The sequence below is a fragment of the Solanum verrucosum genome, unplaced genomic scaffold (genome assembly GCF_900185275.1).
Source record: "Solanum verrucosum unplaced genomic scaffold, falcon-dt-bn FXZP01000198.1, whole genome shotgun sequence".
In the NCBI taxonomy this organism is placed as follows: Eukaryota; Viridiplantae; Streptophyta; class Magnoliopsida; order Solanales; family Solanaceae; genus Solanum; species Solanum verrucosum.
Window position 1 is genome coordinate 2,322,695 of NW_026020173.1, and position 13,085 is coordinate 2,335,779.

Sequence of the window (13,085 nt, forward strand, 5' to 3'; positions counted from 1 at the left end):
CAAAGAAGTTGTTTTTTCATTGGCATCAGTCGTGGGTAAGCCTCTGCAAGTAGATATGGCCACGAAGAACCAATCAAGACCCAGTTGTGCAAGAGTAAAGGTGGAAGTGGATTTATTAAGTGATTTTCCTAAAAGGATCAAGACAGGGGTAAGAAAACAAAGTACAGGAGAAGTAGTTGAGAAATGGATTAGAATAAAATATGATTATGTTCCTAAATATTGTACAACTTGCAAATTGCAAGGCCATGATGAAAAGGCTTGTTATATTTTGCATCCAGAATTATATCCCAAGGAGGACAAAGATAATAAAGACAAAGTGCTTGAGGGAGGAAGGGAAGATGATAAAGGAAAAGGAACAGACATCAAGGGCCAGTAGAATGATGATGAACAGATATTCAAGGAGCATAGGTTGAAAAATGGATTTGGTAGGGGAGTACAACAAAAAAGGACAGGGATGACACAACAGTGGAACAAAAAAATTAGGCCACAAGAGGAAGGTGTTGTGACTACTGTGAACAAATTTACTGCACTAGAGGTGGAAGAAGGACGAGAAAATGTCAGGTAGGAAAAAGATAAAGGGGAAGGAGTTGAGAAGCAGAGAGAGATGCAATCAGAACAATCACAAACAGACAACAACAAGAAAGATTCAAATCAAAACAACCATGAACAAGTTAGATCATTAGTAAGGAGAAGTGGGGAAAAAAGCAGTGGGGAGCAATGGAGCAAAAACAATGAACAAGAAACAGGGAAGAGTGTTCAGAGTACTAATAAAATATCACATGAAGAGTTGGTGAAAGTGCAGGGGGGTATAAGCATAAATCCAACTGGTGAACCAGTGGCATGGATTTCAACTCCTTTCAAAGAAGTTCAATCAGTAGCAGATACAAATGAGATGCCAGAAGATCTAAATACAGAGGAAATTAGTGTTATAAGGAACAAGGAGGAGGATGAAGAAATGGAGGAAAACATTAAAAGCATTGGCAAAGAGGGTGATTTGTCACCCAGACAGCTGGACAGACTGAGAAGTGGACTAAGAAGAGCAAAACCAGGGATTACAGTACCTTTACAGGTGCAAACAAGGAGTAGTAGGGAGAGACAAACATCTAGTGATCTATGATAGACAACATCATATATTGGAATATAAGATCAGTGAATACTCAAAATGCTTTTGAGAGATTGCTAGATCTTAACAAAAGACATCACTTTTCATATATTGCTCTCTTTGAGCCATTTCAAAATCCATCAGAAGTAGAGAGTTACAGAAGGAGAATAGGACTAAGAAATGCCCTAGTTAACTGTTCTTCAAAAATATGGATATTCTGGCATGAAGAGTGGGAGGGACACATCATATCAGACACTATCCAACAAATTACTGTGAGATTCACTCACACTGGCAGTCAAAAGCAGATAATAATGACAACAGTTTATGCTAGGTGCAGTGCAATAGAAAGACTTGAATTATGGGAAGATTTGGAGAATGTTGTTGAAGGAAATCACTTGCCTTGGGTGGTAGGTGGGGATTTTAATGTGATACGAAATGAAGAGGAAAAGTTGGGGGGGGGGGGGGTTTACCAGTGTCAAATTTAGAGACTATTGATTTTGAGCAATGTTTGAATAGTTGTACCCTTGAAGAGTTAAAGTTCACAGGAAGTAAATATACATGGTGGAATGGAAGAATAGGGGAGGCTTGCATATTTAAAAGATTGGACAGAGTAATGGGCAATCAAAAGTTTTTTGAGCTACTCCCAGCTTCAGAAGTAGTACATCTGTTGAGACAAGGGTCAGATCATGCACTTTTACTGGTTAAATGCAACATAGAAAGTGAACCACTGATTAAACCTTTCAAATTCTTGAATTTCTGGACAAAACACAAAGATTTCAAGAAAATTGTAGAGGATAATTGGAAGATTGATTTTGTAGGGTCCCCATTTACAGAAGTACAGACAAAGATGAAAAAAATAAAGGTTGCTCTGGCAGAATGGAGCAAAAAAGAATATGGGAATATTTTCCAGCAAATTGCTACATTAGAGGATATTATTCAGGGCAAAAGAAGCTCAACTGGAGGTTAGGCCTGATGAAAATTCAAGGGCAGAATTGAAGAAGGCAGAGGCAAAGCTTATTAGATTCTTGAATCTTGAGGAAGAATATTGGAAGCAGAAATCAGGATTGAGTTGGTTCAAGGAGAGGGATAGAAATACTAAATTTTTCCACTCTTATGTGAAAGGCAGAAGAAGGAAGATGAATTTAGAGGAGATACACACTGATCAAGGGGATATCATTAATGGTACACAGAGAATTGGGGAAGAAGCTGTCAAAGTTTTTAAGAAGCAATTCACTGAGGAGAGGGGAGACAGAGATTATAGCATGCTGGAGAATATTCCTTCTTTGATCACACAGGAGGAGAATGACAAAATTAGTAAACCACCAACAGAAGATGAAGTAAAGGTAGTGGTGGATGCTTTAAATGGAGATAGCACTAGTGGACCTGATGGCTTCTCTGGGTCGTTTTTTCAGAAATGTTGGGACATCATAGGCAATGATATCACTAGAATGGTGCAGGCATTCTTTGCTGGACAAGAGTTGCCAAGGTATGTTACTCACACTAATTTGGTACAAGAAAAAGTGGTGACCTTTTCAGATTTAAGGCCAATTAGTCTAAGTACCTTTTCTAATAAAATAATCTCTAGAATGCTTCATGAAAGAATTGTCCCAATGCTCCCCAAGATTATTTCAAACAATTAGGCTGGGTTTGTTAAAGGTAGAAGCATCTCTGAGAATGTGTTGTTAGCTCAGGAAATTGTTAGGGACATAAACAGAAGAAACAAGTTGCATAATATTGTAGTGAAGTTGGATATGGCTAAAACATATGATAGGGTATCTTGGGTGTTTCTAACAAAACTGTTGAGAAAATTTGGTTTCGGGGAGAGAGTAATTGATATGGTCTGGAGGCTATTAACTAATAATTGGTATTCTATACTGATTAATGGGCAAAAACAAGGGTTTTCCAAATCCTCCAGGGGATTGAAACAAGGAGATCCATTGTCTCCCACTTTGTTCATTATTGCTGCAGAAGTTCTATCAAGGGGTTTGAATAAACTGCATGAGGAACCTGATTACAAAGGATATGGTATGCCCAAGTGGAGCCCAAACATAAATCATTTGTTATATGCTGATGACACCATTTTTTCTGTTCTGGACATCACAGATCTATAAAGAAGATGATGAAGGTGCTAAGAGACTATGAATATGTTTCTGGTCAACTGATTAATTTATCTAAAAGTTTCTTATATCTTCATGAGAAAGTGCCCATTGCAGACTGCTCAAGAATTAGGAAAATGACAGGAATAGGTCAGGGAACTTTTCCTTTCACCTATTTGGGATGTCCTATATTTTATGGGAGAAGAAGAACAGATCATTTTGAAGAGCTGCTGAAGAAAGTTAGAAAGAGAATATTATTGTGGCAGAATAAATTACTTTCATTTGGGGGAAGATACATCTTGATAGCTCATGTGCTCCAATCAATGCCTGTATATCTCTTAACTGCAATGAATCCACCTAAAGGGATTATTAAACAGTTACACATGATATTTGCAACGTTTTTTTGGAGTAACATTGCAGGTACAAGGAGTAAGCATTAGGTAGCATAGGAGGACTTATGCAGTCCAAAAGAAGAGGGTGGTTTGGGTTTCAGATCACTGAATGACCTATCCAATGCACTTTTTACAAAACTATGGTGGAAGTTCAGGGTATCTGCAAACTCACTTTGGAGTACATTTATGTGGAACAAATACTGCAAGAAAGCCCATCCTATAATGGCCAAAAGCTTAGGGGGTTCTCATATTTGGAGGATGATGGTGCAAATTAGGGAAGAGGTGGAACATAATATTTGGTGGCAAATCAAAGATGGTTCCTCAAGTTTCTGGTATGACAATTGGACAAAGCAAGGGGCTTTATACTATATAGAGGGGGACAATGCTGAGGAAGAAGAAATAGAGGTCAAAGAGTTCATTCTTAATGGAAGTTGGGATAAACATAAGCTTCTAAATCATTTGTCAAAAGAGATAACAAAATGTATAGTAGATATTGTTAAGCCAGAGTTAACAGAGGGGAGGAATGATAAAGCTTGGTGGATGTTGGAAAAAAATGGAGAATTCAGTGTGAAATCTGCCTGGGAGGGTCTGAGGAAGAAAAAGGAGAAAAGAAGAGACTTTGAATTTATTTGGGATCCCAAAATGCCTTTTAAATTATGTTTTTTCTTGTGGAGGGTGTGAAAAAGAAGAGTAGCTACAGATGATAACTTGCAAAGGATGAACATACAGATAGTCTCAAAATGTTGGTGTTGTCATAAAAGCAAATATGAGACTATGACCCACCTTTTTCTAACAGCTTCTATTGCCAACAAGCTATGGAAGCATTTTGCTAATTGTGCAGGTATAAACATAGAAGGCATGCAGTTGCAACAAGTAATCACAACATGGTGGATCAAAAATGCTAACATAAAACTAATGGCAATTCAGAAAGCAGTTCCAGCAATGATAATGTGGGCTTTGTGGAGGAGAAGGAACACAATCAAACATGGAGGAAAATGCAGTTATAATCAGATGAAAGAGCATATTAAAGTTCAGATACATCTTTTAATTAAGGTGAAATACCCTTAGATACAAAAGATCCCTACAGAATGGAATAATATAGTCAAATGTCTTAGTGATTACAAACCTAGGCTTCATGCCAAGAGCATAAGATGGGTTCCACCACCAAGGAATAAATTTAAAGTGAATACCGATGGTGCTTGCAGAGGGAATCCTGGACAAAGTGCTTATGGATTTTGTATTAGGGATGAATTTGGTAATCTTGTATATGCACAGGGAGAAGATATTGGTTTAAGAACCAACATGGAAGCTGAAATCATGGCAATATTGGAGGCATTGAGATACTGTAAAAGGATTGGATTAGAGGGGTTTTGGCTGGAATCAAACTCACTCAGTATTGTTAACTGTCTAAGGAACTCTTGGAAAGTTCCCTGGGAAAGAGTTGAACAGGTGGAGGAATGTAGAGAATTAATAAAGATCACCAAAGCAAGGATTCAACATACGCTGAGGGAGGGGAACAATTTAGTGAATTTCGTAGCTAACGTAGTGATAGGAGCAGTAGGAGTGGTTCAGTTCGACACATTCATTAGTCTACCTACGAAAGGAAGATGCATTTTGAATATGGACAAGGCTCAAGTTCCTTCATTGAGAATCCGAACTAGATCAATCAACAATCAAACAACAGAGTATACAGAGGAGTAACAGAGGCCATTCATTCAAAGATTAGACATAAAGTAAAAGCTTTTGCATAATAGTTGTAGCAAGAACATGGACGGAAATGGAGAAATAGTACAAGTTTTAGTTGCGTACTATAGAAATTCGACTAACCTCCGTGCTGTTGTGACCTTTAGGATCGCCGGTGTTTTGGATTTGAGAATTGCATTGCCGACATCGAGGCGCCTGACTCAAGAGATCTTCATGGAAGCGGGATTGACATCAACAACTAGAAAAGCAGTAATGGAGAACAATGGAGAGCAGGATAAATGCTTACCATAGCTGCAAGCTCAGCAGAGAAGGACATAGAGGCACCAACCAGAGGCAACTGAGACAAAGATGTAGATGGTTTCTAAAAAACCCCAAACTGTAGATTTTGGACCGACCAAGTATTTGGGTTGGTCTCAATTTGTTTCCTATTTGGTTTTGTGGATTATTTAGGATTATGAATGAATAAAAGGTCCACTGGACCAAAAATTCTTTAAAAAAAAATAAAATAGTGGCAGTTGAAAGCCTCATAACTTAAGTACAAATCGCCGCTATTAAAATATTTAATCTTACGTATAAAAAATCTTGTATTATATTATATTTGTAGCAGTTCATTGAAAGCATCATAACTTAAGTACAAATTGTCGCTATTAAAATATTTAATCTTACATATAAAAAATCTTGTATTATATTATATTTGTAGCGGTTCATTGCAACCGTCGTTATATAACTGCCGTAATATTTAAGTGGGTAAAGCTGTGCATAGGGCCCTCCATGCACTGATTTACACAAGGGGCCAAACCAATAAATATGACATGATATCATATCCCTATAGCTATGTCTGCATTATATTGGAGATCTGATGAGAATAAACAAAGAGAAAATTGTATGAAATAGCAAATTATTAATTCAAATTAAATGTTATAGTTATAGGTTATTTTAATTGTAATTCGCAGCAAATATCCTTTTTTTTTTCCATCTGATTCGATATACAATTAGCCATTTTCGGTATACAATTAACCATTTTATACATTTCGGTATAAAATGTATAAAATGCATTTATGTTTGTATAAAGCGAGAGAAAAGTGTATATACAAATACATATATTTCGTCCTATACACTTATAATTATACAAATACATATCTTATTATACAAATTACAATGTATAAATGAATTTATACAAAACTGAATAATTTGTATAAAATTGGATGTTTGTAGCGAATTATACAAATCAAAAGCTCCATAACAAACATAAAATTTGCTATGGAGCGCAATTATGCAAACTATAACTATAACATACAAATATAATTTTTATGTTTGTTATATGTGAAAGTTGTTCTAAAAAAAATTAAGATGCTATTTTTCTATAAGATAAATTAATTTCATACACAACCTCTCAAGGGCCACTCATATAAGGACCACCATCCAATTCTTTTTTCTCTCTAGTATAATGTATAATTCTTTTTCTCTTCTTCCATTACATAATTAATATGATGAATATGGAAGTGAAATATTCATCATATGGTTTCTACAATAGAAACATGAGTGATGGAGATGGGGAGAAAATCCAAACAAAAGAAGATATGTATAATAATAATAATAATAATGAGAGAGGTGGTAATTCAGGTTTAGGAAATATGAGTTTTCACAACCTGTCAAAGCTCATTCTTCCTCCTTTAGGTTCCTCTGGTTATAACCAGAATCAGACTGATCTGCACAAAGGCAACACTATCTCACCTATCACTTCAACATACAGGTAATTTTAAATGGAAGAATAATATGTTTCCCCTTTGTCTTTTTTGGTTTAAGTTGTGGCAAGAAATGATTTCTATGAACTTTTGTCCCATCATTATTATCATTTTCTCATAGTAAAGATTGTTATCTTGGCATTCAATGAAGATAATAGACATCTCACTTTCACTTATCGGTAGTTGGAGTACTCTAGCTACCTCCAACGTAGATCATACTAACGAAATGTCTTAGTTAATTTCTTCTTTTAACTTAGTCAGGTAAAACCCATCTGGTGTGATTTAATGTCGTGTGGCATATCACTCCAGTCACACCATTTATAGAGATCTTGTTGTGTGTACCAAGTGAGAGCTTCACCAGATAAACTTTTTATGAACAACTTTAATGTGTATATATATCTGGATATTGCAAAACCAAACGGAATAAATGAATTCGTGCTTATATGTGTGTGTTTCATGTAAGCTTATTAAGTTGTATCATCCATAGTATAAAAGTCATTCACATCACTTTTAATTAATTATAAGGTAAATTATTTAATTAATTGATTAACTAGCTAGTACAAATATTAATTATGTAAATTGTAACTTAATTGAGGAGAGATTTGTATATATGTAGGTGTTGGGAGACACTAATGGTGCTATTGGTGGCATATTGTGCATGGGTATGTCCATTTGAGATAGCATTCATGAACTTAAATCCAAACAAGAAGCTTTACATCGCAGATAATATTGTAAATCTCTTTTTTGCTGCTGATATCATCTTGACCTTCTCCGTCGCATACATTGATTCAACCTCTCAGTTGCTTGTTCGTGATAGAAGAAAAATTGCTACAAGGTATTCTCTTCGTCTCAATTTATATATGACTTATTTTTTCTTTTTGTCTGTTTAAAAAGAATGATCCATTTATATATTTATTTTATCCTTAATGAAATAATTTACAGTCACATAAACATATTTAACTTATTTTAGATCATAAATTTCAAAAATCTTTCTTTCTTTCTTAAACTATGTGTCAAGTTAAACTAAGTCATATGAAATGAGACGCGGGGGAGTAATATATATGTTTTTTCTCTTTTCCTAAACTTACTTTATGAGACGCGGGGGAGTAATATATATGTTTTTTTTCTTTTCCTAAACTTACTTTATGATTATATTTCCTTCTATATGTTTTTTTATTTTTTATGATCTTAGATATTTCCACATGGCTTGAACTGGCATTCATTAAATGAAAAATTATAATTATATTCCACATATTTATATAAATATGGACTATAGAGAGCATATTTATATGGACCATAGGGAGTATATTATAATTATATTCCACATATATATATTTATGATAAACAGAGATTTGATAACGCTGCGTAAGAACGTGACTATTCTAATTTGAAGAAGTAATGATTCCTTTTTTTTATCGTGAATGAATATGTTATCGATAAATCATGGCGAATAGATTTGATCCTCTTTAAATATTCGTCCTTCCCCCACCAAGGGATCAGGTGCAAAGAACCAACATCTTCTCTCTTTTTTTTTTCCAAGATTTAGATTTTGAACCGTACATTTATTCCCTTAATTATTGAGTGGGAATAGTCCAAAGGAAAAAAGAGTTCTCTCCCAAACTCTAAAAATGTTCAAAATATTATCAGTATAATTTAACATGTTATATAATCTATTAAATTCTTTAATTTTCACGTTCTAATCGTCACATGTAGTTAACTTTGGAGTAGTCTGATAAAATATTTTAAAAAAATTATTCATTTATAACAGTCAAATTCAAAAGAAAAAAAAGAAGAGATTTGGAATATATCTTTTGCTTTTATGCAGCATCAAAAATGTATGAGCTGGACCAAACTAATATTTATCCAGTGACGAGTCAAAGTATTTTAATTAGCTTAGGTAAAATATTATACTCAAATGGCTGATGGGTCAACCCATTCTATTTGAGTCAATCCCTAAAGTTGGGAGTATCTCCCTATTTTATTTTTTTTATCGTCAAACGATATGAATTTTAATTAACTCTTTAAAATGTATTTTTTTTATTATATGAATATAAAAATAATTGTCAAATTGACTCTTGAAAAACACAATATGACAACTAAAAAGGGAAAAAAAGGGAACCGTGGGAGTATTATCTATGTGAACTTGTCGGTTAAGAAATGCAAAAGCAAGTTAATTTAATCATGAATTAAGCAGTTACTTAGATGTGTAACTCAGAATTATAGTATGTATAGATTACATTAAAATAATATAGTAGTAATGTATTTGTATGGCTAATTAGTTTTGTTTTGTTACGAGTTAATAATGATATATTTACAGATACGTATCAACATGGTTTCTGATGGATGTGGCCTCTACCATCCCTTTTGACTTACTTGCCATATTGTTTACTGGCAAACATCAAGTTGGCATCTCTTACTCTGTTTTAGGAATCCTCAGATTTTGGCGTCTTCGCAAAGTTAAGCAATTTTTCACCCGGTAATTTCTCTTTCACTTGTTAAGAATTCCTACATCGGAAAGCGGATAAAAGTTTGATTTCCTTATATGGACTTGACAATCCTCTCCTAATTTAGGTTCAAACTTCATTTTTAAATGGTATCATAGTCACATCCATTCCAATTCTTTGTTCACCGATGTTGGCCTCCCATATTATCGTGTCTAGTTAACAAGGTTAAAAATTCCCACATCAGAAAAGAAATGGGAATTTGGTCTCATTATATGAACTTGGACAATCCTTCCTATATGAGCTAACTTTTGGAGTTGAGTTACAGCTCAAGACCCATCTTTACATGAACAAATAAAACTTACATATTTTATTCTACTAATTAGACTTGTTCTATATGTTGATTGGCAGACTTGAAAAGGATATGAGATTCAGCTATTTTTGGATCAGATGTGCTAGGCTTTTGTTTGTAAGTTAGCATAAAAGAATTATTTTGATCTTTTTCCTAGTTGAAGATTTATGAATGAGTGAGTGTGTGGCATGAAACAGGTAACACTATTTTCAGTGCACTGTGCTGGATGCCTCTACTACTTGTTGGCTGACAGATATCCCCACCAAGGAAATACTTGGTTAGGATCTGTGAATCCCAAGTTCAGAGAGACAAGCCTTTGGATTAGGTACATTTCAGCTATTTATTGGTCTATCACCACCATGACAACTGTTGGCTATGGTGACCTCCATGCTGTTAACACTGTCGAAATGATCTTCATCATTTTCTACATGCTCTTCAATCTTGGCCTTACCGCTTACATTATTGGCAACATGACCAATTTAGTTGTTGAAGGAACCAGTCGCACCATGGAATTTGTAAGCTACTTTCTTATTGAAATGTATAGGCATCAGGAGCAAAAATAAGTGCAAGTGTATACGAGATAAAATGGCGTTCAATTCTTTTGCAGAGAAATAGCATACAATCAGCTTCAAACTTTGTGAGTCGTAATCACTTGCCTCCAAGACTGAAGGAGCAAATACTGGCTTACATGTGCTTAAGATTCAAGGCAGAGAGCTTAAACCAACAACAACTAATTGAACAACTTCCCAAGACAATCTGCAAGAGTATCCGACATCATTTGTTTTTGCCAACTGTTGAAAAGGTCTATCTTTTCAAGGGTATCTCCAGGGAAATTCGCTTGCACCTTGTAAGATGACATTTTTATTCTATGAACTAAAAAAATCGACTCGTTCATAAATCTTCATGCATGTTGTTTGTCTAATCATAATGATCGCTCAGGTTGCAGATATGAAGGCTGAGTATATACCCCCAAGGGAGGATGTCATAATGCAGAATGAATCTCCAGATGAGGTTTACATCATAGTTTCAGGGGAGGTGGAAATGATTGATAGTGAGATGGAGAATGAGCAGATTGTTTGGACTCTGAGATGTGGAGACATGTTTGGAGAAGTTGGGGCCTTTTGTTGTAGGCCTCAGAGCTACACGTATCGGACAAGGACACTTTCACAACTCTTAAAGATAAGAACAAGTTCTTTGATTGAAGCAATGAAGAGCAGACAAGAGGATAATGTCACCATGATGAACAACTTTCTTCAGGTTCATTCGTAGCTACTTAGTGATCTTCCAAGTGTCTCAATTCAGAGTCGGGTATTAATATTTTCTATATACTGTGTTGATTACAGCATCATAAGAAGCTCAAGGATCTAAGACTTACAGACTTGTTCCTTGATGTTGGGGACGAAGATAGCGATCCAAACATGTCCATCAATTTGTTGACTGTTGCCAGTACAGGCAATGCTGCTTTTCTTGATGAGCTTCTCAAGGCAAGATTAGACCCTAATATTTGTGATTCCAAAGGGAAAACTCCACTGGTATGTCCCTTGTTGTATACTTCTTACGTTACCAATATACTTGTTGTATCCGAGTTTGTCAACATCTTTTCTCTCTATGCATTGCATCAGCATATATCAGCATCAAAAGGGCATGAAGAATGTGTAATGGTGCTTCTCAGACATGGATGCAACATACACTTACAAGGTAGGACAACCTCAATAAATGTCACTGTAAAAATTTTGAGAGCCAAGTGGTATATGATATCTTGATTATTCCATAAATGACAGATGCAAATGGTGACACCGCATTATGGGAAGCTATAGCAGCAAAACAACATCCCATATTTGAAATCCTGTACCATTGGGCATGTATTTCTGATCCATATGTTTCTGGTGACCTCCTATGTAAAGCAGCTAGGAGGAATGAATTAACAATTATGAAGGAACTCCTCAAACATGGATTACTTGTTAACTCAAAAGATCGACATAGATCAACTGCTATCCATGTTGCAATAGAAGAAAATCATTTAGATATGGTAAAGCTTTTATTATTAAACGGAGATGAGATTGATGAAACATTGAAGGACAAGCTTTCATCAATGAACCTAAGTGAAATGCTGCAAAAACAAGATGTCGGGCACAGGATAATAATATCCGATATGGATAAAGTTGATCATAAGGAGCATGAACAGGAACAAAAATACGACTTTGAAAGCCATACAGATCAATGTGCTTTTAGAGTTAGCATATACAGAGGTCATCCTGAGTTCAGGAGAAGCACTCAGTGCAATGAACCAGGAAAGTTAATAAAGCTTCCCGATTCACTTGCAAAACTCAAAGGCATTGCAGGTACCTTTTCAAGCAAATTCTTCTCCATTTTTAGTTCTTCCGAATTTAAATATTTTCTATTTTATAGGCCAGAAGTTTGGTTTTGAAGCAAAAGATGCAGTGGTGACAAATGAAGAAGGATCGGACATTGACTCTGTGGAAGTCATACGGGATAACGATAAGCTTTATATAGTTGAGTATACAAACTCCATAATGTAGCATAATTCTGTTCTACTAGAATTTAAGTATTTGTTCACACAATTAGCCATCTATAAAACAAACAGTCTTAATCATTTAGTGTTTAGATCTTGAGATCACATCTTAATATTCAGATATGTATTCAAATATATACATCTAGATCTTAATGCACATCTTAATATTCAAATACTTATTGAAATTCAGACGTCTTAATTCTAATAGAAACAAATGAGGCCTTAGTCTTTCCTTCCATTCAAATATTTGAAAGTAAGGAAAATAAATAGGAACCTACCAAATTATAGTGTTGAATATATAAATTGTGGAGGCCTGCAAAGAGTAATGACTTGAGGATACTCTTCGCCTACATCCTCTGGTCCCTTGCATTGAGGATACTCTTTGCGTAAATCCTCTTTTATTTATTTCACATCAATTTAATGGAGAAATCAATATCATTTCAAAATATTTAAATTTGTGAAAATGGAATTAAAGGCAAGTCTATTTTTTAAAAATTGAAATAAATGTTTTTCACTAAATAAAAGGCAAGTCTATTATTGTCGATCACACTCTTTTATTTTTTGGCTAAATCATTTGAGCAAGTAAGAATGAAAGAACATAAATTATCTTAACAATGGGTGAAAAAGATGACAAATGAGAAAAAATAAGACGTAAGAAAATCGTGAATTGCTTGTATTCTCAAAGCTTGATGATGGAGTTCTATTTTTATAAGTGATGAT

The 13,085-nt window shown here is 34.8% G+C and overlaps 2 protein-coding genes across 4 annotated transcripts in view; both read left to right on the forward strand.

The window, feature by feature from the left end:
- The window catches only part of LOC125828795 (chloride channel protein CLC-c-like), a 1,181,495-nt gene that overhangs the window by 290,628 nt on the left and 877,782 nt on the right, over positions 1-13,085 (forward strand). The window lies entirely within an intron of this gene.
- Positions 6,708-12,446, forward strand: LOC125828793 (potassium channel AKT2/3-like). The gene is made up of 11 exons (XM_049508114.1): positions 6,708-7,047; positions 7,656-7,874; positions 9,357-9,515; positions 9,892-9,949; positions 10,030-10,347; positions 10,440-10,679; positions 10,772-11,089; positions 11,176-11,364; positions 11,455-11,530; positions 11,614-12,174; positions 12,242-12,446. The coding sequence occupies exons 1-11, from the start codon at positions 6,782-6,784 to the stop codon at positions 12,370-12,372; spliced, it is 2,535 nt and encodes an 844-aa protein (XP_049364071.1). The 5' UTR covers positions 6,708-6,781; the 3' UTR covers positions 12,373-12,446.

Coding starts and splice junctions, on each gene's coding strand:
- LOC125828793 (XM_049508114.1), top strand. CDS start 6,782: ATGATGAATATGGAAGTGAAATATTCATCATATGGTTTCTACAATAGA. Junction 9,516..9,891: donor GTTAAGCAATTTTTCACCCG/GTAATTTCTCTT, acceptor GTTGATTGGCAG/ACTTGAAAAGGATATGAGAT. Junction 10,680..10,771: donor GGGAAATTCGCTTGCACCTT/GTAAGATGACAT, acceptor ATGATCGCTCAG/GTTGCAGATATGAAGGCTGA.